General features: G+C 40.8%; 1 protein-coding gene across 1 annotated transcript in view; it reads right to left on the reverse strand.

The window, feature by feature from the left end:
• INSC (INSC spindle orientation adaptor protein) overlaps nucleotides 1-22,036 on the reverse strand; it is a 153,457-nt gene extending 131,421 nt beyond the window's left edge. The window contains exons 1-2 of the mRNA XM_073350627.1: nucleotides 21,973-22,036; nucleotides 5,321-5,415 (exon numbers count right to left, since the gene is read on the reverse strand). Of these exons, the coding sequence (XP_073206728.1) occupies nucleotides 5,321-5,403 (83 nt within the window). The 5' untranslated portion in view covers nucleotides 5,404-5,415; nucleotides 21,973-22,036. The remainder of the gene's footprint in view (nucleotides 1-5,320; nucleotides 5,416-21,972) is intronic.
• Between the last annotated feature and the right edge of the window lie 3,732 nt (nucleotides 22,037-25,768).

Genomic DNA, 25,768 nt, shown 5'->3' on the forward strand with positions numbered 1-25,768 from the left:
ATTTTTTTCTGGCCTGAGTACTCACTAACTAACTCCTGACCTTTGAATAAAACTTCTTTATTTATATAATAAAATATATTGCCCTTTATAATTCCAAAGCAAAGTACAAACATGACTAATTCCTCTCTAGGGTCACATTTCATTTTTAGAACTAAAAGCTTATTCAAACCTCATATTAAACATTCCTGAAGTTGTAAGTTTCTGCAGTCAGGAAGGCAAAGTGCCTTCAACCCACATTGGATTTCAGGGACGCTAAGATGGGCAGCACAGAACTCACACTTCAAGAGGAGGGCAGAGGCCAACATAGCTTCAACCGCGTTGTATCCCCCAGATCCTGGCTGTTCAGTGGTCTGGAGAGGCCCCTAAATAATTTAAGGAATATACACCAAAACAAGCTGTATTGAACTGGCCATGACTATCACTCTGAAAATGGCATCTGCATGAAACATTTTTCTCTATTCCCTTAAAAGACCAGTGTTTCATATTAAACCTAATAATAGTTCTGGAAACCATTTAAAACAGCGCTAACTAAAAAAGGGATAATTTAAATTTACTTCTAAATGTTTTCTCTCATAAAACTCATATTGGTCACTATGTGTTCTTAACTTACAGAGATGGAAAATAGGTTTCTATAACAGTGGTTTTGTTTTTCTCCTTTAGTTGTTTTTTTTTGTTTTTTGGGTTTTTTTTTGAGATAAACTATACACTAAGTACTGTATATATCAAACCAGATGTCAATTAGAGAAGATAGGTCTGACAGTACGCTAGAAAACCACTAGCGACTTCCCAAACCAAACTGTGATTTCCCACAAAATCATAGTGGAGAGAAAAACAGTGTAAACAATTGAAACATGACAGGAACACAGTTTAAGGGCCTGCCCTGAATTCTTGCACAAGCCACATGATTAGTGACTTTAATAACAATTGAGGATGCACAACATGGTATTCTGTTATGGATAGAGGATATCAGTACTAAATTGACCATTGTGGAAACAAAATATTTTTTAAAAAGCGGTCTTACAGACTCCTAGTGGGGTGTTGGGTTATAAAGAGTTGAACTCTTTATAAAAATTTATATTTATAATTTTAAATGCCTCATAACACAATACACAGTACCACATTTCCTGCTGGTTAACACAATTCTCTCTCACACACACGAATACAAAGCCAGAATCCTGAGACAAACTAGACTAAGCTATAACAGCCTATGCAAACTAGGCTAAGCTATAACAGCCTATTTCTTATTAGTTAACTAAAAGTGTTATTCTGAAACCTGACTCAGTCGTCATTTAAATACTATTCTGTCTATATTATTCCTTTTACAAGTCCACATCAATTGTTTCACAACTCTGTTTAAAACCCACCAGTTAAAGCCATTATATTGTGGTTTTCAAATTGCAAAGATTGTTTTGCACCAACCTTGGACCTTATTGTATAGTCAACCCACATGCATGAGTAAGTAGTAGGAGCACTTTTCCCACCCGCGCCCTGTTTTTTTCCTTCCCCAATTCCAACCCCCTTCTTTCACTTTACGTATGTCTCTTTTGTTACTTTAGCATCCTTTGAAACACTCACCACTCTTTTGGTCTAGTTATGATTATGACAGACTGCAATCCACTCTCCCTCCTCCATTATTCTCTCCCTCTCCTTTTTCTTACCAGAACAAACCTTAACATTTAAAGAATCCCAAAAAACAAAAACAAAAACCACACAAGAGATCAGATATTTCTGAAAGAGTTTTACTGTTTTGGGATTCTTAAACCACCTCTATGTTTGGCTCAGCTACCACTAGAGGAGGACAGAGCACTACATTGAGTGGGTGTGGGTTATGCAAGGAATATTTGAACAAAATCATAATTTCACTTTCACTGAGGTTAGGAATGATCAATTACTTCTACAGTTGGGTTTTCAGCAGTCTAAATAGGGTACCATTCATTAGGATGACTTGCATCACTGTGAGCCACTAATCAGATTGTGATACTGTAAAGCAATTAAAATGGCTACATTATTGCTACAAATATAATCTGACATTTTTTAAAAAAACTTAATTCATGCTCTCTTTATAAGCAGCCAAGTTGTACACTCAAAACACCAAACTGCACACATGGAATAGGAGATCTACTAATAACTTTGCATGAATGAAACCCAGACTTATCCATACATACTCAGCTCTTTGAATGTATGCTTTTTTAAATCTGGAGCCACAAAACCAAATTAACATCCAAGTTTGGATGTTTTGATCCACAGAGAAACTCACTGAGCCAAACCAGAGCAACTGGACTTCAGATATAGTACTCAGTGTTTATCTTAGCTCACATGTGTATGACATCTGTAGCCTTTTATTTTATTTTAAGTGAATTTTGTAATGTGGTATTACATCACCGGTACAGGTTCAGCTCTGGTGGCTACAGTTTCAAGCTTAACAGAGTGAAAGTCACTTCTGCTACTTGCTTCAAGTTTAGAGTTTCTAGGAACACATAAAAACCAAAGATAGTGACTACACATACATTTCACAAGTTCAAGGTTTAGTCCATTTTACAAGTTTCATTAAAGTTACAATTAAAGTGATTACCGAAACATATGGAAACTCCATACAGACCTACAAGTTACAAATATACAAATTACAAATATAGTTATACTCACATCCTCCTAGATAGTGTTAGTAGGATGACCAGCGAGCAAGGGTGAAAAAATTGGGATGGAAGGTGCGGGGGAGGGAATAGGCACATACATAAGGCAAAGCCTCAAATATCAGGACTGTCCCTATAAAATCAGGGCATCTGGTCACCTTAAGTGTTTGGGTCTGATGGGTCTCATGGATTGGTCATCAGTAGAGGGATGGTTCCTGTAGGAGTTTCCCACAGAGAGCTCAGTTTTCCTAATCTGGGCACCCTCTTTTTATAATGGCATTTGACTATACCTCATTAGCATTTATGCACACAGATGCCCTAACCACAGGGTGCACTATAAGAAAAGTGTGGCTACTGGGTATTTTGAAAGTAAAAATTTACTTTGTTAATTTTTTGCAATATCATCCATTGGTATATCTTTTTCCCCCATAATCTTGTGGCATAGGTCAGTCTTTGGTAATTACTTATGTCAAGCATGTCTTAACTATATGGGCTAATATGGCTAAGCTAAAAATCTTACAGGCCTCAGCCTGGAGCCCTTGCTTTTCAACCCTACTTACTTAAATACCTAATACATAATTATCCCCTCTAACTACTGATCAATCTTATATTCTATAATCCTACAATTTAACTCTATTTAGCATACAATGAGATTATATATTGTGGCAAATTGCCGGCACTACTATGATGGGACTCGCGCTTTCTCTTCTTGGGGGAGGGGTTCAGGGCACCGTTTCTTGCCCCTGAACTGAGGTATTAACTGCCTCACTAGTGTCCTAGAGGAGGGGAGTGGAGAGGGAGGGATCCAGGCCCACCCTCTACTCCAGGTCCCAGCATCTTCTTCACTTCTGTCCTAATTTCTTCCCTTTTATCTTTCGGTATCCGGTATGGTCTTATTATCACCCTTACTCCGGGCCTGGTGACAATATGACTTTGGACCAGTGTTGTAAGGCCCGGCTGTGTACAGAACACGTCCTGGTTCTGTTGGATCATATCAATGACCTCTGTTCGTTGTTCTGGAGTTAACTCCGGAGATATCTTCACCTGCCCCTGTGGGTCATCTGTCTGGGGTGGAGCTCCCCAAATGACCAGGCACGTCTCCTGGTCACGCCAGGGCTTCAGTAAGTTGATGTGGTAGATTTGCTCTGGCCTTCGGCGGTCTGGTTGTCTGACCTTATAGTCCACCTCCCCAATGGCTTTCACTATCTCACATGGTCCATGCCAGCTGGCCAGGAGTTTGCTTTCTGCTGTCGGCACTAGCACGGCTGAAATCTCCGTACTTTCGCCTGACGGTTGTAATATGTCCACTGGGCCTCTTGTGCTTTTTCCAAATGTTCTCGTACTATAGGGGTTACTTGAGTTATTCACTCTCTCATCTGTGTCACGTGCTCAATGACATTCTTTCCTGGGTTAGGTTGTTCTTCCTAACCTTTCTTGGCAATATCTAAAATTCCGCGTGGGTAGCATCCATATAGTAGTTCAAAGGAAGAGAAACCAGTGGACGCCTGCGGGACTTCCCGTATAGCAAACATTAGATACGGTAGAAGGGTATCCCAGTCTTTTCCATCCTGAGCTACCACCTTCCAGATCATACTCTGAAGGGTAAGGTTAAACCACTCAACCAGTCCATCTGTTTGTGGATGGTAGACTGAGGTCCATATGGCCTGGATGCGGCGTAGAGTACATAAGTCTTTCATTAATTTTGACATGGTCCTTGGTCTGTCAGGATCTCCTTAGGGATGCCCACTCTGGCAAAAACCTGGAGTAGTTCTTTTGCTATTGCCTTGGATGTGGGGTTTCTTAAAGGACTGGCTTCAGGTGCTTTAATTGGCTTCAGGTGCTTTAATTAATTTACAGCAAACTTTCTTCCCTCTACAGGGAATAAGGCTCCCTTCTAACACTCTCCTGCTGCCCTCTGGCCATGCTGTATCATAATATATAGTGTGACAAAGTTCCTCCTCTACCTTGGTGGGTCTTGCGCTTATTGGCAGATTTGCTTGCCTTGGAGCTTCATGGCAGCCCTCAGTTTGGCCATTTTTCTGAACCCACAATCCAGGTCGACTCCTCCTGTGTCTGACCAGGAGTTGGGAGGTTTGGGGGGAACCCGGGCCCGCCCTCTACTCCGGGTTTCAGCCCGGGACCCTGTGGAATGCAGCTGTCTAGAGTGCCTCCTGGAACAGCTGTGCGACAGCTACAACTCCCTGGGCTACTTCCCCATGGCCTCCTCCCAAAACCTTCTTTATTCTCACTGTAGAACCTTCCTCCTAGTGTCTGATAATGCTTGTACTCCTCAGTCCTCCAACAGTTCGCGTTCTCACTCTCAGCTCCTAGCGCCTTTTGCTCCCAGCTCCTTACATGTGCCACAAACTGAAGTGAGCTCCTTTTTAAAACGCAGGTTCCCTGATTAGCCTGCTTTAATTGATTCTAGCAGCTTCTTGATTGGCTGCAGGTGTTCTAATCAGCCTGTCTGCCTTAATTGTTTCCAGAAAGTTCCTGATTGTTCTGGAACCTTCCCTGCTACCTTACCCAGGGAAAAGGACCTACTTAACCTGGGGCTAATATATCTGCCTTCTATCACTCTCCTGTAGCCATCTGGCCCAACCCTGTCACAACAGATATAGATATATAGATATAGATAATTAATTATAACATCACACAATAAACACACAACAAATCACATCAGCACTTACCGCTGAACAGGCAATGGAAGGGAATCTAAGTAGTCATCACCTTGACAAGCCATGCTTCTCAGTCTGTTAGTGTGCTTCTTCATAGGCCAGAAAATCTAAAATGAAATAAATAAATCAAAACAGGATAAAGTCAGACTGATATAGTACAATAGAGTGTCAATGCACTCTTCTGACATATGGTAATAATATTCAATTGTGTAGCAAAATAATCTATTAAGAACAACTCAAAGGGCCTGATTCTCCTTACACTGAGAATGCTTAGCACCATTCTGGCAGGGAATCAGGCCAGAAAGTACATAACATTGCAGAACACATAGGATTGCTGTGCTGATGAGATTCTTGTATTATTGCACAGCACAAAGTCACTTGTAAGGAACATTTTCATTATACTAGTATGGGGCCTGTGAAGTGACACAGGGCTGTTACCCAGCCACCTCCCTTCTCCCTCACAGAAATTGTATCCCGGGAACTCCCAGAGACAGCAGACTCAGATTACAATTCATCAGGCTATTGTATGAAGGATCAGCTCAGGAAGTATGTTAACACTGTTTTAGCAGCATACATAGATATGTACATTTTTATGCATTAAAGGAGGGGGGCAGGATAGGTCCCTGATGTCTAATGATAAGTGTTAACATACAAAATGCTATACTGGATGAGACCAATGTTCCATCTAGCCCAGTTTCCTGTCTTCTGTCAGTGGCCAATGCCAGCTGCTTCAAAGGGAATGAACAGAAAAGGGCAACTCAGTGGAACATTTTTTACAGTGTGGTTGCTGAAAGCCAGTGGTCCCCACCCCAAACTTTTTACCTCACCACCCCCTTTCTGCTGTCCGTTCCACGCAAACCCCAGAGCCAGGGCCAGAAGTGGGACCCTGGCTCTGGGTGGGTCTGAAGCAGACAGGGGTAAGGAGACCAAGGCTGGGACCCCACGTGTGGGGCCAGGAGCAGAGCCCCTGGTGCGGGGCCGGCGGCAGCCGGGACCCCATATGCGGACTCCAGGTGCGGGGCCATGAACAGAGCCCTTGGTGTGGGGCTGGCAGCAGCCAGGAGCTAAGCCCCTGGGCGCAAGGCCAGTGGCAGCTGGGGCCCCACATGTGAGGCTGAGAACAGAGCCCCGGGCATGGGTTCTGCACCCAGGAGTTAGGACCCCAGGTGCGGGGCCAGGAGCAGAACCCTGGACACCAGGCTGGCAGCGCCGGGACCCTGGGCACAGGGTGGCTAGTGGGACCCTGCACAAAACCTCGGGGTGCTGCAGCACCCCTGCACCCTTAGTTCCCACATCCTATAGGGCAATTCTCAGATGATCCATCGCCCTGTTGTCCACTTCCAGCATCTGGTTGTCAAAAGATTAGGGATACCTACAGCATGGTGTTGCATCCCTGACTATCTTGACAAATAGCCATTGATGGATCTATTTTCTATTAACTTATTTATATTTTTGAGCTTCACAAATCCCAGCAATGAGTACCACAGGTTGACTGTTCATTGTGTGAAGAAATACTTTGTTTTGTTTGTTTTAAACCTACTATTAATTTCATTGGGTGACCCCTGGTTTTGTATTGTGATGTAGTAAATAACACTTCCTTATTCACTTTCTCCACATCGGTCATGATTTTATAGATCTCTATCACATCCCTCCCTTAGCTGTATCTTTTCCAACCTGGACAGTCCATTCTTCCTAATCTCGCCTCACATGGAAGCTATTCTGTACCTTTAATCTTTTTTGTTGCTTTTCTTTTCCAGTTCTAATATACCTTTTTGATATGGGGTGACTAGAACTGTACACAGTATTCAAGATGTGGGTTTACAATGGCTGTATATAGCGCATTATCTACCCTTTTCCTAATGTTTCCTACCATTGATAGCTTTTTTTTTTATTGCTGCTGCACATTGAGGTGGATAGTCCTCTGAAAACATCCAAAGGACACCAAGATCTCTTTTTTGAGTGATAACAGCTAAAATTAGACCTCCATCATTTTCTGTGTTTTGCTGGGATTATGTTTTCTAGTGTAAATTACTTTGCATTTATCAACAGTGAATTTCATCTGCCATTTTGTTGCCCAGTCACCCATTTTCGTGAAATGCTTTTGTAACTCTTCACAATCTGCTTTGTACTGAACTATCTTGAGTAATTTTAAGCATCTTCAAAACTTTGCCACCTCATTGTTTACCCCTTTTTCCAGATCATTTATTAATATGTTGAACAGCACTGGTCCCAGGATAGATCTCTGCGGGACCTCGCTGTTTATCCTTCTCCACTGCAAAAACTGACCATTTATCCCTACTCTGTGTTTCCTATCTTTTAACCAGTTACTGATACATGAGAGAACCTACCGTTTTATCCCATGAGGGCTTACTTTCCTTAAGAGCTGTTGGTGGGGGACCTTGTCAAAGGCTTTCTGAACGTCCAAGTACACTACATCCACCGGATCACCCTTGGCTATGTTTGTTGACTCCCTCAAATAATTCTAATAGATTGGTGAGGCATGATTGCCCTTTACAAAGGCCACATTGACTCTTACCCAAGAAATTATATTAATCTATGTATGTCCAATAATGCTGTTCTTTACTATCATTTCAGTCAATTTGCCTGGTTACTGAAGTTAGGCTTACTGGCCTGTAATTGCCAGAATTGCCTTTGGAACCTTTTTAAAAAATTGGTGTCACATTAGTGATCCACCAGTCATCTGGTACAGCGGCTAATTTAAGTGAAAGGTTGCATACCATAGTTAGTAGTTCTGCCATTTCATATTTGAATTCCTTCAGAACTTTTGGGTGAATACCATCTGGTTCCAGTGACTTATTACTGGCACCTTAGAGACTAACAAATTTATTTGAGCATAAGCTTTCGTGAGCTACAGCTCACTTCATCATCTGACGAAGTGAGCTGTAGCTCATGAAAGCTTATGCTCAAATAAATTTGTTAGTCTCTAAGGTGCCACAAGTCCTCCTTTTCTTTTTGCAGATACAGACTAACACGGCTGCTACTCTGAAACCTGACTTATTACTGTTTAGCTTATCAATTTGTTCCAAAACCTTCTCAGTCGACATCTCAATCCAGGACACTTCCTTGGATTGAGACACTTCCTCACCTAAAAATAAAATTGCTCAGGAATAGGAATCTCTCTCAGATCCTCTGCAGTGAACACTGATGCAAAGAATTCATTTAAGCTTTCGACAATAGTCTTGCCTATCTTGAGAGCTCCTTTAGAACATTAAATCATCCAGTGGTCTCACAAATTGATTGGCTGGCTTCCTGCTTCTGATGTACTTTAACATTTTGTTGCTGTTGGTTTGTGTCTTTTGGTAGTTGCTACTTAAATTCTCTTTTGGCCTGACTAATTGTATTTTTCCACTTCACTATGCTCCTTTCTATTTTCCTCAGTAGATTGTATCTTCCAATTGTTAAAGAATACCTGTTTGTCTCTAACTGCCTTCTTTACTCTGTTGCTTAGCCATGGTGGCATTTTTTGGTCTACTCTTTTATTTGGGATATATGTTTAAATTTGAGCCTCTATTATAGTGTTTTTGAAAACTTTTTATGCAGTTCGCAGGCATTTCACTCACGACTGTTCCTTTTAATTTCCATTTAACTAGCTTCCTCATTTTTGAAGTTAAATGCTACTGTGATTAGCTTCTTTAGTATTCCTTCCCTCTCCACCACATTCACCACTTCTGTCATATCCTGTGTGCCACTTGTGGGTTCAAGGACTAGCTGCTCCAAGAAGCATTTATTTATGTGGTTTAGAACTTTTATCTCTTCATCACATCCTAAGGTGACATATACCCAGTCAATATGGAGATAGAAAACTCAATAATGATGGATTTCAACTATTTTTATAGCCTCTCTAGTTTCCCTCAGCATTTTATAATCACCATCCTGGTCAGGCAGTTGGTAGTATATTCCTACTGCTATACTCTTATTATTCAAGCATGGAATTTCTATCCATAGAATCTCTATGGTATAGTTTGAGTCATTTAAGATTTTTACTATATTCAACATAATGCTTTCATATATAATGCCACTCCACCACCAGCATGAACTACTCTATTATATTTTGTACCCTGGTATTACCATGTCCCATTGATCATCATCATGCCTATTAGATCAATATCCTCATTTAATATCAGTTACTCAAGTTCACCCATCTTACTGTTTAGACTTCTTGCATTTGTCTACAAGCACTTATCAAATTTGTCAGTATTTACTAGTCTGCCTTCATGTGATGTAATTGACTGGGACTCTTCATTTGACCGTTTCTCTTCAGCCCCTACCTGTACTTTATAAACTTCTATCCTCTGCTCTTTATTAGGATATAGAGAATCCCCATTTATAGGTCCTCCCCTAAGGGATGTCTCTATCCAAACTACATGCTCCTCAGCACCTGTCAGCTTTCCCCCAGCCCTTAGTTTACAAACTCCTCTCCAACCTTTTTAACCTCCGACCTTTTTACATGCCGTCAACCTGCTTCCATTTTGGTTTAAGTGGAGCCCATCCTTCCTGTATAGGCTCCTCCTTTCTCAAAAGGTTCCTCAGTTCCTAATAAACCTAGATCCCTCCTCCAAACACCATCATCTCATCCACACATTGAGACTCTGTGGCTCTGTCTGTCTACCTAGCCTTGAATGCCGAACTGGAAGCGTTTCAGAGAATGTACGATGGGAATCCTGGACTTTAATCTCTTACCTAGCTGCCTAAATTTGACCTCTAGGACCTCTCTCCCACCTTTCCCTATTTCACTAGTACCTTCATGTACCACGGCCACCGGCCTCTCCCCAGCTACGTTCCTTCTAAGGTTCACGCCTAAGTGGCCGCACAAAAGAGAATGTAGGGCCATGCACCAAATTAGAGGAGCCACGCAGGTATGGCTCCAGTAATTAGGTGTCTCATAGACCCTGGAGAGGATGTGGAAGGTGAAGTAGTGGAAGAAATAAGGGGTGGGTGGGGGTCAGTGGGGTCAGGTGGGGCTGTGACTAAGTTTGGGGCGTCCCTCCCAGCCCCAGCTGTGCTGCGTGCAGCAGCCAGGGAGAGACACGACTCTCTCCCAGCCCCAGTAGCCACCTCTCTGCAACCCCAGCTGGGCTGTGGAGACTGGGAAGAGATGAGAGTCCCAGGGTGCTGCTGCAGGGAGAGAGAGCTGGGGGAGTCCTCTCTCCACGTCGTAGCCCTGGGGCAGCCTGTACCCCAAACCCCTCATCCCCAGCCCCATCCCAGACCCTGCACCCCCAGCCAGAGCCCTCACTCCCCTGTACCCCAAGCCCAATCCTCTTCTCTAGTCCTGAGCCCCCTCCCATGCTCCAAACCCCTCCCTCCCCCACCACCACATGAATTTTGTTGTGCACACCAATACGGAGGTCACACACCACTTCTATATTGGTGCACATAACAAAATTCATTCCGCACATGGGTGGGAAAAATTAGATCTGCAACCTTCACACCAGGCAGGCTATTTACTCTGTGGTTCTCTTGGTTATCACAAACCCAATTTCTAAATAATCAAATCCCCCATTACTATTACCTGTCTCTTCTAGGGTTCCCTCTCCAGGAGAGTATCCTCCATAGGAGAGGATACCATGACGTCATCTGAAAGGAGGATCCCAACTATGAGATAGTTTCCCTCTGTTCCAGTCTGATGTTCTTCTTCCCCAAGACTTTTGTCCTCCTCAACAGCACAGAGGCTGTCAGACGTGGGTGGATCACGGTACTGCATCTTGGAAAGTCTCCTCTATGTACCTCTCAGTTTCCCTTAGTGCCTCCAGTTCACCCACTCTGGCCTCAGGAGCTCGTACTTGGTTTCTGAGGACCATGAGCTGCTTGCACCAAATGCACATGTTACCTGCCCACAAGGCAGGTAATTATGCATTCTGCATTCAGTGCAATAAACTGGATTGCCTCCACTCTGCTGCTGGACTTCTACCTGTATTATTTTTACTCTTGTAGCTTTTCTTTTCTTTGTTTTGGTGAGGAGCGTTTGTTGGTGTAAGTTTAGAGAATGTTAGGTGTATCTGGCTCTTTTGCGCTCTCGCTCAACTCCCTCGCAATACTCCCATTGCTGCTCCTGGTCACTAGCTCCTCTAGCCACTTAAGAGATGGCTTTTGAAATCCCTGTTCTCCCTGACTAACCCCTCTTCCCCAGTTAAGGGATCCTGAAGGGATTAGGGACCAAAACCTCGTTAAGAAGGTGTCAGCCTTGCCTAGCAGGCCAATAGGCTTGGCAAATGCCCTGCCCCGAACAGGCCACACTATCAACTAGTATTTTTATTACGTTTCTTTCCATACACATTGGTTTAGCAATTTGTAATGTTTTTCATAATTTGGGGTGGGTGGGAGGGTATGGGGGACACTGACAGCCTAAAAAAAAAAGCATACTAGGGCCAATTCCTTACTGGTCTACAGCTCCTTGTGCCAAAAAAGGGAAAGCAAAAGGAACTCTATTTGCTTTTTCAATATGGAACGGATGCATTTTCTGAGATGTGCCAAGGAAGGATATGGAATTGGTGGGTTTTGGTCAGGTAGAAAACTTTTTATCCAGGGAATGTCATACATATTCACTAACTAATGCAGAACATTTGAAAGATGCCCTAGTGGAATTTTGGCAGCACATCAGCTGATTATTGGCTATCTCTGCAAATTGAGTTCAGCTGGCATTTATGAAACTTTCCACTCCCAATTGCTCTTAATTGACGTTAAGTGTGGGCCTCAACCTGTTTCCTAACAAACTGATCTCATTCCTAATGCATTTCCTTGCTTTATGCAGGATTTCTATGTCAAAATCCACAAATATTGTCCTGAGTAAATAAAAGTTATAGCCAAAGTAATGCATTCACATACTTAATCCAATACCACAGATTGTTTGGGAAACTTCCCCCCACCCTTTTTCCTGGAACTGAATTTACTTTAAAAGATGCATCTAGCAAAGGAATATACTTCAAATAGAACAGCATAAAACAATTAGCAGTTTAACTATTTTTGAATACTCTGATTTTAAAAAATTGTCAGTCTGAAGAAGTTCCATCTTAAAACAAGATTGCTTTAAGTTTAATAAATTGCCCCTACATCACTCATACATATTAAAACATATAAATCTCTTCTGAGCCATGTCTTGACTTGGGAAACAGGATTAATGAGTCTTTTTGACATTAGGGTCTCTGCCATACAACCATGAAAAGTACAGAAAAAAAATCAAATCATATCTTTATTTAGCAATACAAAATGGAGTGTTGAGAATCCTGTGGGCAAGCTGTATATTCTGCCACCTACAATGTAGCCTGTCCAATCACAATGTGAATGGCTGTTAGCTGTGCTTCATGTCATGTCAACCCTAAGGCTGGTCAAAAATTATCCATCAAAACTAGTTTTTCCAAATGAAAATTGGATTTTCCATTCAACACATTTTTGCTGAAAGCATCTGCTCGCCCAGGAAAATTTCATCTTTTCAACAAAAAATGAAAACTCAAGAATTGGAAAGTTTTTGGTTTATGGCTAAAAATCTAAATGGCTTGGGTTTGGCCAAAAGCCAAAATGTTTCCACTCAGAAATGCCACCACAGTGCCTCCTGAGAGGAGTAGGTCAAGTGCCTCATGCATTCATTCTCCTCTACTGCTCAGGCTCCCTGATTGAACTACATCTCCCATGAAGAAACATGGTCTCACCTTTTGCTAGCTCACTACAGTGCTTCATGGGAGTCTCCATGGCTGTGGTGCATCACGGGAGATGAAGTCCAGCTGGGGAGCCTGACCCAGAGAAGAGAATGGGAGCTTGAGGCACCCAAACTACACCTCCCATGTGACACCACGGCACCATTTCCCAATCCAAATCTTTGGGGATTTGATTTCATTCAAAAGTTGCAATTTTCCATGGAAAAATATCAACAAAAAATATTTTTGAAGTGTTCCCACTTGGGGGGGGGATGTGGGGAGGAGGAACCACTCTGACCAGCTCTAATCAGCATTCATAAAGGAAACATCTCCTAAAATGGATGGCATTGCAAATGTCCCCAGAAATATCACCTAAAGCTATAACCAGAGAGCCTTTAGCATATCAAACATTTATACATTAAACACTCTAATCAAGACATGTTTGAACTAGAAAATGCTAAACAACAGGCACCAAAAGGGTAGAGATGCAGTGGTGCTAGCAAAAATTTACATACGCATTATCTACCATGTCAAGAAAACATGCCGTCAGGCTATTTCTCTGAAAGGCTGAAACACATTCTCAGAGCAATGTGAGCTGCCTCTGCTATGCTTGCACTGTTGATGTCAGCCTTTTCTGTAGATACACTGAGAAATTGTTTCCTCTCAGAGTTGTCAATCCAGCACTTTTCACTAACACTAAATTCAACTTAAAAATTTTACACACACACGCATGCACACACACACACACACAGACACCCTGCTTCCTGGGGAGATTTTTCATAACACTCACTACTGCTAGTCTGCAAGCAATCCCTCAAGTCCAGTTTCAATGCTTTTTCCTTCCAAAAGTCCATCTGAAAGTTGCTCTTGTGAATTTTTTGATCTATTCAGAATTACCAGAAAAAAAAAGACACCACGCACATCCCACCTGTATGAAAAATCTTTGTGATATTAACAGATGTGCTGCCACTTTTTTATGTATAAGTAGTTAAAGTTTCATTAAGGCAAAATTAGAATGCTACTAGAAATAAAACCATTTTAAGTACCTAGCAGTCTTTTTGAAAGGGTCCTATAAATCCTTATATTCTTAATCTAATTGTTTTTTATTTGTCTCATTGGTCATGTTTATATTGATAATATGGTTCAATATGATAATAAGTTATCATAGTAGGAGCAAAAATTTCTAAGCACCTTAATATCTGTGAATATGACACTCATCTGTCAACTTTGGATTCAGTGGTGCTTTAAGATTTATTAAAAACAAATGGTAGAGTTTTCTAATTTTTATTTTAAAAGTCTTTTTGCTTTATTAACCATTGTAGAACAATCTGTCCTATGGATATAATTAACTGGATGAAAATAATTTAGCCCCACTTTCATTAGTATCCTGCTACAGTGTTGTTTTTAAATAAATAAAAGATTCTTGGAGAGTCTCTCCACTTTGCTCCTACTAATACTAGAAACATTGAAAATTAGAGGTTTTACTGGAGGTACTTTACAACCACCACAGTATGGGATAACTCCTGTTGATATAACATCTGGTGATACTAAGGTCCTGGCTCAGGAAAGCACTTAAGCACGTATTTAAGTTCAGTGACTTCAATGGGACTTAAGCATCTGCTTAAGTGCTTTCCTGAACCTAATATTAATAGCAAAGTGGAGATGCATTCCACAAATCTTGTTTTTAAATAACATCTGTAGCAGGATACTTAGGAAACATTTTACTTCATACACTCATTCAGGCTTAAATCCAAGGCCCACTGAGGCCAACAGGAGGCCTTCTATTGACTGCAACGGGCACTGGGTCAGGCAATGAGGACTGGTCAACATGCAAATTTGCACCAAAACTTAACCAGTTGTAATTTGCACCATTTGTTATTTCAGCACACATCTGGGTGTGGACATTTATTTCACAGTCAAAGTACAGGGAGTCCTCGGACTTACGAAACAATTCGTTCCTCAGAATTGCGTTGTAAGTCGAAACGTTGCAAGTCAAAACCGCTTTTCCCATAGGAATCAATGGGATGAAGGGGGGATTGGTTCCTGAACCAAGACTTGATACACTATTTTCACCACAATAACCTAGATTTTTGTCCTAAATGAATTAGAGATGACTAATGTTGCAACATCAATATATTTACTGTACACTGTATTTTGTAAACAGCATTCAAACAAACCTATAAACTCACATATGCTGCTCAGAATGCCAGTAACACAGGCTCAGAAAGCCAGGGAGAACAGCATGCATGCTGAGCCTCAGCCAATCACTGTTCAAGCTTTCTGATTGGCTGAGCCTAGGGCTGGGAGCCAATCAAAAACAAGTAGCAACGCTACCTGGTAACAAGCTACCCTACTGCCTCAAAGCCAATCAGAAGCAATCCCTTCCAGCTCCAAAACAGTATAAACACAACCAGGAAGTGATTTCAAGCAAACTTTTTGCAAATTGAGCATCCTAAGGGCGAAACAGGCAGTTAATTGAAAAGCGTTGTCGGTGGCATCCGACATAAGTTGGGCATCGTAAGTCCGAGGACTCCGTGTAAAAGTAAAAGATTGACTTACTAACTTAAGCAACAATGAAATAGGACACTTGGATTTTGAAATAAGTATCCACACCCAGACTTGTGCTGAAAGAAATGGTGTGAATTACAACCGGTGTAGTTATTTCAGCACAACTGTGTGTGTAGATGCAGCTTTAGATATATTCTTGTTGTGTCATTTGCCATTCCTTTTATCATGTCCGTGACAAAGATTTTAAGACACTGTTTCCTCATGTTTATTAACAGATAGGAATATGAAGATCACAAGCCACATTTCATTCCCATCAAACACCTGTCAGCCAAAGTCTTTTCAAAGGAAAATGACTAGCATGAAAAGAAAATGATATAAACAGCACATACAAATCACCCACAAAAACTCAATCATCAATGAAAGACTTTGTGTTCTAGTCTTGTGCTTGCAGAGCGACAGGTAGCTTGTTTGCACTAAAGCATTCAGGCCCTGATATAGTGGAGAGATGCAGCCACAGAAAGCCAAATACAGCTTCCAGATTCAGGGTCACCCAGCCCACGCTTAAGTTAGAGCTGGAGCGCCAGTGGAGAAATAGGCATAGAGGAGCAAAGGTCCACCCCACCCCTAACACACTATTTCCCCTTATGCTAGGGGTTTGCGGGTGGCTAGTGTAAGAGGTAACTATGCAACCTCTACCAGTTCTATGGCAGCAGAGATTTCCCCTACACAGTGGAAATTCTCTGTTAAGAATATCTGGCCATTTAGCACTGTGTAGCATCTTACACAGCATCACGTGGCTTTAGCAGACCAGAGATGTCAGCACTCTGTCTCTGACACTACAGGTAGAGCAAAAACATGACAGGAAAATTATTTTCACTCAATAACTTGCAGCACATCACAACTCCCAGTATAAGTTCTCTCCCCATCATGCAATATTTATGCCAAGGTTAGAACTAGAATTTTGCAAATGTGAATATCCCAACATAAGCTAATGTTGATAAATATAGTACATTAAGTTGATTACCATGAGATTAATCTTGTTCTAAAATAGCTGATAAGCTAGAACTAGGAATCATGGCTTTTTTGTAGTTGATTGAATTACTGTTTTGGTCCTTCAGAAGATAGATGCCAATAACTTCACCATTAACATTAGCTGATAAACAGCGGTATCCAAGAGAGAACATGGAAAAGTAAAGGCTTTCAGTATGGCAGTCTCCCAACTTGAAACACTAAGAGGTCAACTAGAAACTTAAAAAGAATCTAATAGTTTAGATTCCATTTTAGAAAAAAAGACTATAGAAATGTAATCAGGTCCTGATTTTGCCAGAAGATGGGAAATGTGCTACAGGAGATGGATCACTTGATGATTACCTGTTCTGTTCATTCCCTCTGGGGCACTTGGCATTGGTCATTGTCGGAAGACAGGATTCTGGGCTAGAGGGATCTTTGGTCTAACTCAATATGGCTATTCTTATGTCACAGTTATGGCAGAGAGTTCCTCAAACTGAAACAGTTGTGACTCATTTAGTCCTATTAATGCTGGCCTTAAGGAAGTTCTCCCCTCTCAAAAGGATGTGCTCTGATAGTGGCGGTACTGAAATTGATACAATTAAGTGCACATTTCTGAAATCACAATGCCAGGACATCCGCCCTTCTGAAGACCTAAATCAGAAAGCAAGTCCATGAACTCCAGTGTCACCTGTAACCTCAACACCGTAACTTCAACATTAAAAAGAGTACTTTAAAATACAGAGCATCATTCTTTATTTTCAGAGAGAACAATTTCTTCACCCTCACTTATTAATATCCCTGGATTTGTAGGAACTAATCTCATAAATAGCCTGACCAACCTGGGGATAACAAGCCTTCATCCACAGCTGAAAGTCATTGTAGACCAGACATCATCTGATTAATCAGAATGGTTGTTCCATCATAATAAAGGAAAAATCCCAAAGCTGCCAAAGAGAGTGTCTGTCTTCCTGTTATACTGCTGAATCTTGGAATCATTAGTCACTATTCTCCTGATACACAGAAGATCTGCTAATAGAATGCCACAAAGCAAATTAAGGGCAGTATTGTGAAAGTACTTATGTACTGTTAGTTTGCGTAAGTTAGTCAGAAAGGTGGAGAAAATAGTGTCCATTCTGCCTCTATAACAATAGGTAAGATTCATCATTAGTTTTTTCTAATGTCCATTTCAAGACTCAGAGTGCTAATACTGGCTAATACTGTTCATACCAGTTTTATACTGGTGTGAATCCATTTACTTCAATGGAGTTATTCCTCATTTACACCAGTGAAAGCAAAAAACAGAATAAGTCCATTTGTGAGCCCACAAAATATGAGGAGGAATAAAGGGAGGTGGGGGAGAACAGAGTCAGGTTTACTTAGATCTTTAGCAGTATGAATTACTTTCAGAACCAATAACCAAGCTTGCACGGGCCTTGGCAACATTACAAGTCAATCTCTGCATAAAGATGAACTATTCCTGTACAATGGCAGTGTACCTTTTGGGGGCACAACACATTTCTCCCCCATCCTTTCTGCACCATGCATATTTCTTCTGGACCGCCTCTATTTCTTTCATCACATGCCTCTTGAATATCAGATCTTATACCAAACGTGTAGCAAGCATTTTTGGACTCTTCATTGATTGACACACCACTGTTCCAGTGTCAAACGGAGAAACCAACACTATCTGATGATGTTCTACACAGTTAGTTCTGTGTTTGGGGTTCTGAATTAGATATTTTCCTCTGAGCCTTGTTACGTGCAGTGGCACATCAAGGACTCAATGAAAGAAGAGAGGCAGAGAAAATCCAGTGCAACAGAAACCGCTCATCCTGCTAATTACACACAGGAAACAAATACCTCCAGATCCTGTACTCGGTTGAGAAGTGCGGTATCAACAAACCCAAGCATTAGAAAAATAGCAGTGAGTCAGATCCCAAAAAAGTAATAATATTGGCCTAAAAGTAATGAGGTTTTAAATAATAAGCTTGGATTATTTATATTTGCCTTCTGGTTTTTGAGCCTTTACAGGGCTCTCGCTTCACATTTTCTAGTTTTTCTACTGCAGCTAAAGGTTTACCTTTTTTTTAAAAAAAGGGAAAGTTGAGAGGCTCATGCAGCCTCTTGATTCCAGCCACTGGGACATTAAGAAAAGCAGTAAATATAATGAAACTCTCTATATAATTGAGATAGTTGGCAACATTGGTAAGTGAGAGTGAAGGCCCAGATTGCCTGACCCAACATAATAAACTAAGCCTATGTCTATAGATATTGCAGATGGAAAAAAGGCCTGCCATCTCATCTAGTCAGTTCCTTTGCCAGCACACAATTTTTCCCTTCCATATAGCTTCTACTAATTCACTAAGTTTAGGTTTAAATGTCTCTATAATGGGCTTTCCAGATATTAAATATATTTTAATACAGTAAAACAGGAAGGGTGTGATTTCTTTCATACTGCATCTTTTTGTCCAAGCAAAAAATGTTGAGACAAAGAGCCAGAGCCCGAACCTCAGGTACATACCCACACTTCAAAACTTCCAGTAAATTCAGCTTCTTCCCTCAGCATCTTCATTTTTAGCTCATTACTCAGAGAGATCTCATCTACCGGGAGGGGTACACACATTTATAAAATATACAGCAGTGTGTGTGGGGAGGGAGAAATGATTAGCAGCCATGTCATTAACATTTTCAGTGACAAATAATTTACTTTTGAAGTTCAGTATCAGATAAGAAATAGATTGCCACTTGCTTCTGCATTTTTTTTTAGTGCTGAATAATCACTGCATTAAAGTGTTTATTAGTTTTCATACCTATACTAATATAGGTTGTTCTCAGAAAGTGCTGAGATGTGCACCTTTTTCTAGCAACACACTGTCTTTTTGATTGATTGACTGTATAATGCTTTCCTCTTTCTATCTTAATGGAAGAATGGAAGTATGTTCATTTGACATCACCTCTTTCAATAATGATTCCCAACACTAAAGCTCAAAATGAGGGCAACCCTACTCTAGATAATGGCTTCTTACTTTGAAAGAGGTTCATGCTAAGCAGCAGGTATGTGCATGCCTTTCTCTCAGGTGAAGTTTGCAAGCTGTCCATCTTCTGACTTGGGTTATGTTTTCTGTCATAAAAATTTCCAGAGATATGGCTGGATAGCAGAATGTAGGTCTCTGAATATTGAGTGCTGTCTACCCTCAACTGACATGGAAATCCAAAGGAGCTGAGGATAAAGAGTACCTCATAGGAAACACTGAGCTGACAAGTTCAGATCCCTCACTTGTACTGGAATAATTTATGCAGAATGATTTATAGTGAGAAATAGGATCAGAAACATGGTCCCTTAAGGTTAAATAGAATATTTAGCCAGAGCTCTAAGTAGGAACCCCAAACACATGCAGCTTGTCCCCTCAGCACATGCACTCTGCCTGGAGAGAGGAGGGATCACGCTCCACTTGGAAACACTCTTCCGGACAATGTGCAATATCTGAAGTTCAGGGACTGCAACTCTCCCGGGTCATTGTGTAGGGTGCACAATAAAGGAAAGGGGAAGATGGATCCTTGCACCCTTCATGACACATATCAGTGAAAAGGCAGGGACAACCACTCAGGAGAAGCGAAGGTCTGGCACTGGAGTACGAGCCTACAGGCCTGGGTTCTATTTCCACCTCGGTCACTGAGTGACTGCACACAAGTCTGTCCACCCCTTCTCTGTTTAGGCTGTAAACTCTTTAGGTCAGGGATGGTCTCTTACATATATATGTACGGCACCTAGCCTAGTGTAGCCCAATTTCATTGAAGACCTCGAGGCGCTATTATAATATTAATAAAAATGAACAAAAACACATTAGAGGTATAAAATGTGAACAGATTTTCTTCTAGGAACCAACAGAATATTGTCCTTATAATTAAACTGACGTTACCTGTTGCTGATATGAGATTCCTAAACTGAATTATCTAAATAGCTCAATGAGTATTTGTAATATGGCTTTCTTGATGTTGTGGTAAAGTCACTTAAGCTCCCACAACTTTTTATGCAATAACAAACTTAAGAGAAACTGAGAGAGAGAAATTAAATGACTTCCCCCGAAATTACACAAGAAGCTCGTGAAAGTCAGGAACTGAAACCAAATTCTCCTGAATCTCAGTCTTCTACACCTTAGCCACAAGACTAGCCTCTTTCTCAGCATAAATATGGATGGCAAAATCAGGCCCTATGTGAACTGCTCGCTACCTGCAAAGCAAAGAGGATAGGAATGCCCCTGCATCTCTCTACAGAAAGGGGATCATCCATAATTAGAAGATTTCAGCTCACTTAATACCAGCTGCTGTTCTTCACCTATGCTGTCTGAAAGACATCCTTGCTGATTACATTCAGATTCCTCTAAACACACTGAAAATGATCTGACATTTAAGATAGATTTTTAAGAGATGAAAAAATAATACTATATTAATTCAGCTCACAGTCCCCCTCCAACCCCCATGCATCACCACCACAGTCCTTATTGGAAGTATTACACCGTATTGCATGGTAAATAGTGGTGGCATTTAAAAAATATTTGCAAGCTATCATGAATATTTTCATTTTGCAGAATTAATATCCAATTGCTCCTTTTTGACATTAGCTTGAAAACTCTTGAAATTAGTCTCAGACCAAATACTGACACATCCACCTAAAACTTAATGCGGTAAGGAAGACCGGCTGGAGCATTAAAAGCAGTTTCCTGTATCAACAGAACAGATTCCAAGTATCAGAGGGGTAGCCCTGTTAGTCTGGATCTGTAAAAGCGGCAAAGAGTCCTGTGGCACCTTATAGACTAACGGACATATTGGAGCATAAGCTTTCATGGGTGAATACCCACTTCTTCAGATGCATGTTTGAATAGAACAGGTTGTTTGCATCCAGCAATAAACTCCACAGTGCCTTAGTTGTTGGTTTTATGTATTCTTCTTTTCAGTGTGGAAAAGGGAGGAAAATAAGAAAAAAAACCTGGGACTTTTTTCATTAGTTAATAAGGAAGAAAATATACAATCAGTGTCAAAAGTTACCTTCTGCTAATAAGACATTTCAGCTGAATACGGAGGAATCAGATTTAATGACAAGAGGAAACCAGTTCAATCAAGACACTGAAGTTACATGTATCGAGAGCCTCCAAAGCTCAAAAGCTTAGTTCATGGCCTAGGAAATGAATATGATAGCTGCCTTCAATCCGGACATGATGCTTTTTTTAGTTGTAAGAGACCATCACCTGCAGTACTTCTTAGCACAAAAGATACTAGATATAGTTGAACCAAAGAATGGCAGGTTCATATGAATAAACTAGCTAGCCATTTTTTAAACCAAACACAGCTGTATTCTCGAGTGTAGGCCTCGACATATGAGAATGCAAAAATCATGAGTCGCTCTCCTCCCCCTGCAAAAAAAAAAGGATTGGATTTTAAAAAAATCATAAGAGTTTCAAGGAGAATACTTTTTTCCTTTTTTAAAAAAATTACCTTTGGTTTCTTAGCCTTTATGCTGCACTGGGGTCATACTTGCAAGCTTTTCTCCACAACTATGAGAACCAGAAACTTTACATTTAAAAAAAAAGTGAAAGCTCAGGTTCTTGCCTAATGAAGTTCCTCCAGGAGCTGGAGTATTAAGAAAAAAGAAAAAGAAAAAGAAAAAAAGGTTGCAAGACTTGTGACTAAACCATGAGAGTCCACAACATGGGGGTCATCAGGAGTTTTAGCTTTGTACATTTGCAACACCACCACTAACCCAGTGCGTTTGGACTTGGGGACTTTTAAGCCACCAAGTTCTTAACTTTAGTTTTATAAAAACTGCAGTAGAAAATGGAAGAAATGCATATGCACTCTTTCTTTATTCCTTTATTGGCTGCAGGCATTCTTACTCTGTTAATACAACAAATGGCTAGCAATGTAGATATCCCATGAAGCAGGAATGGTTATTCAGCTCCTCATTCCCTTTAAGATCCTTCCTCCTAAGGCTAAAGGAACCTAGAGAAGTTTCTGATATCTATTTCGATTAGGGCTGTCAAGCGATTGAAAAAATTAATCTATGATTAATCGTACTGTTAAACAATAGAATACCATTTATTTAAATATTTTGATGTTTTCTACATTTTCAAATATATTGAATTATAACAAAAAACAAAGTGTACACTGCTCACTTTATATTTATTTTTGATGAAAAATTATATTTCTTTTGTTTTTTTTACAATGCAGGTATTTAAATTCACCTCATACAAGTACTGTAGTGCAATCCCTTCATCATGAAAGTGCAATTTACAAATGTAGATTTTGTTGTTGTTACATAACTGCACTCAAAAACAAAATAATGCAAAACTTTAGAGCCTACAACTCCATTCAGTTCTATTTCGCATTCAGCCAATAGCTCAGACAACCAAGTTTGTTTACATTTTCAGGAGATAATGCTGCCCGCTTCATGCATTAAAGATTCATATGCCCCTTCATTCTTCAACCACCATTCCAGCGGACATACGTCCATGCTGATGATGGATTCTGCTCGATAACAATCCAAGCAGTGCAGACCGACGCATGTTCATTTTCATCATCTGAGTCAGATGCCACCAGCAGAAGGTTGATTTTCTTTTTGTGTGGTTTGGGTTCTATAGTTTCTGCATTGGAGTGTTGCTCTTTTAAGACTTCTGAAAGCACGTTCCACACCTGGTCCCTCTCAGATTTTGGACGGCACTTCAGATTCTTAAATCTTGGATTGAGTGCTGTAGCTATCTTTAGAAATCTCACATTGGTACTGTGACAGACCCAGATCAGTGGGGTACGGGAGTCTGGTAGAAGGCAAATATACTGGCCACTGGATGAATAGCTTTTTGTTCCCTGAGTGACCAGAGCAGGGGCTGCCCTAGAGAAATCAGGAACCTGCTAGAACCAATTAAGACAGGCAAGCTCATTAAGACACCTGGAGCCAATTAAGAACTTACTAGAATCAATTATGGCAGGCAGGCTAATCAAGACACCTGGTTTAAAAAGAACTCCCATCAGTTAGTGGGAAGGAGGGGCGTGCAAGGAGCAGGGAGTGAGAAGGCATGCTGCTGGAGGACTGAAGCGTACAAGCATGATCAGGCTTCAGGAGGAAGATCCTGCGGTGAAGATAAAGAAGGTGCTGGGGGAAGGCCATGGGGAAGTAGCCCAGGGAGTTGCAGCTGTCACGCAGCTGATACAGGGGACATTGTAGACAGCTGCAATCCACAGGGCCCTGGGCTGGAACCCAGTGTAGAGGGTGGACCCAGGTTCCTCCCCATCCCCTCAACTCCTGATCAGACGCAAGAGGAGTTGACCTGGTCTGTGAGAAACACCAGAAGGGACGGTCTAATTTGGAAAAGGGATCTGGCCTGTCCCCAACCTACTAGGTGGGACACAGAGACTGTGGGGATTGTTCTCTGTTTCCCCCATGCTGGCCAGTGATGAGGTTAGCTGAGTGAACGGCAGGTTTCCGCCTCTAGCAGAAGCGGCCAAACTGAGGGCTGCCGTGAACCTCTGAGGCAAGCAAATCTGCCAAAAAGCGCAGGACCCACAAAGGCAGAGGAGGAACTTTGTCACACTACCTTCTTTGTGTTTTGTCAAATCTGCAGAGAAAGTGTTCTTAAAATGAACGTGTGTTGAATCATCATCCAAGATTATTATAACATGAAATATGTGGCAGAATGTGGGTAAAGTAGAGCCGGAGACATACAATTCTCCCCCAAGGAGTTCAGTTACAAATTTAATTAACGCATTATTTTTTTTAAATGAGCATCATCAGCCTGGAAGCATGTCCTCTGGAATGGTGGCTGAAGCATGAAGGGGCATACAGATGTTTAGCATATCTGGCACGCAAATACCTTGCAATGCTGGCTACAAAAGTCCCATGCAAATGCCTGTTCTCACTTTCTGGTGACATTGTAAATTAGTGGGTAGCATTATCTCCCATAAACGTAAACAAATTTGTTTGTCTTAGCAATTGGCTGAACGAGAAATAGGACTGAGTGGAGTTGCAGTCTCTAAAGTTTTGCATGGTTTTGTTTTTGAGTGCAGTTATGTAACAACAAAATCTACATTTGTAAGTTGCACTTTCATGACAAAGAGATTGCACTACAGTACTTGTATGAGGTGAATTGAAAAATACTATTTGTTTATCATTTTTAGAGTGCAAATATTTGTAATCAAAAATATAAAGTGAGCAGTGTACACTTTGTATTGTGTTGTAATTGAAATCCATATATTTGAAAAATGTAGAAAAACATCCAAAGATATTTAATACATTTCAATTGGTCTTCTATTGTTTAACAGTGCAATTTAAAAAAGTGAGGTTAATTTTAATCACGATTAATTTTTTGTGTTAATCACGATTAATTGACAGCCCTAATTTCCATATTCACTTCTATAGATATAAAATGCTCATGCTGCATACTTGCAAAGAAACCAACTTTTAGTAGGGATTCTTCACTGGAGAAATTTATTTTGTCAGCAAGTTCCAACATAAATGCCCCCTAACCTTGCCTTATAGGATGCCATATTTAAATGTGAAATAGCATAATGAATGTAGTTGTACAGAAGGTTGTTGTCTTAGGTTGCAATAAAACATGACAATTCACAGCCATCCAATGGCAGGGTAAGGAAGAAAAAGCAGACAAGATTAGGGAATCCGCTTGAGAACATATGAATGTAAATGTTTGAGCCTAGAGCTAACATTTAAATGCTGTTTTTATTTCTTGGCCATTTCATTTATTAATTTAATTAACCTCTCCTTCAGTGAGGTTGTAAGCAAAACTGACATTTCCTAGTTGTTGTAACTCTACTTTGTATAATGTGTAATATGACTGCATTTATATTTTTAAGTCCCTGCCAAAGAGTTAGATCCTCAGGCACCCCACCTCCTCTGTCCTTCAAAAGGTAATGCACAGGGACCTTATCTATCAGTTCTCAGAGTTTGTTAAAGTCTGCTTTTTTGAAGTTCATTGTCTTTATTCTGCTGCTTTCACTCCATCCTCTCATTAGAATATGAAACCACCACTTCATAGTTATTTTCACTTCCACCCAATATTATGGTGGAATATTTAATAGGATAGTTTCAAGTAACAGGTCCTCACTCATAATTGTTATAAGATCATGTAAGGTTTCAGAGTAGCAGCCGTGTTAGTCTGTATCTGCAAAAAGAAAAGGAGTACGTGTGGCACCTTAGAGACTAACAAATTTATTTGAGCATAAGCTTTCATGAGAAGTGAGCTGTAGCTCACAAAAGCTTATGCTCAAATAAATTTGTTAGTTT

Source organism: Lepidochelys kempii, chromosome 6, assembly GCF_965140265.1.
Source record: "Lepidochelys kempii isolate rLepKem1 chromosome 6, rLepKem1.hap2, whole genome shotgun sequence".
NCBI classification, from domain to species: Eukaryota; Metazoa; Chordata; order Testudines; family Cheloniidae; genus Lepidochelys; species Lepidochelys kempii.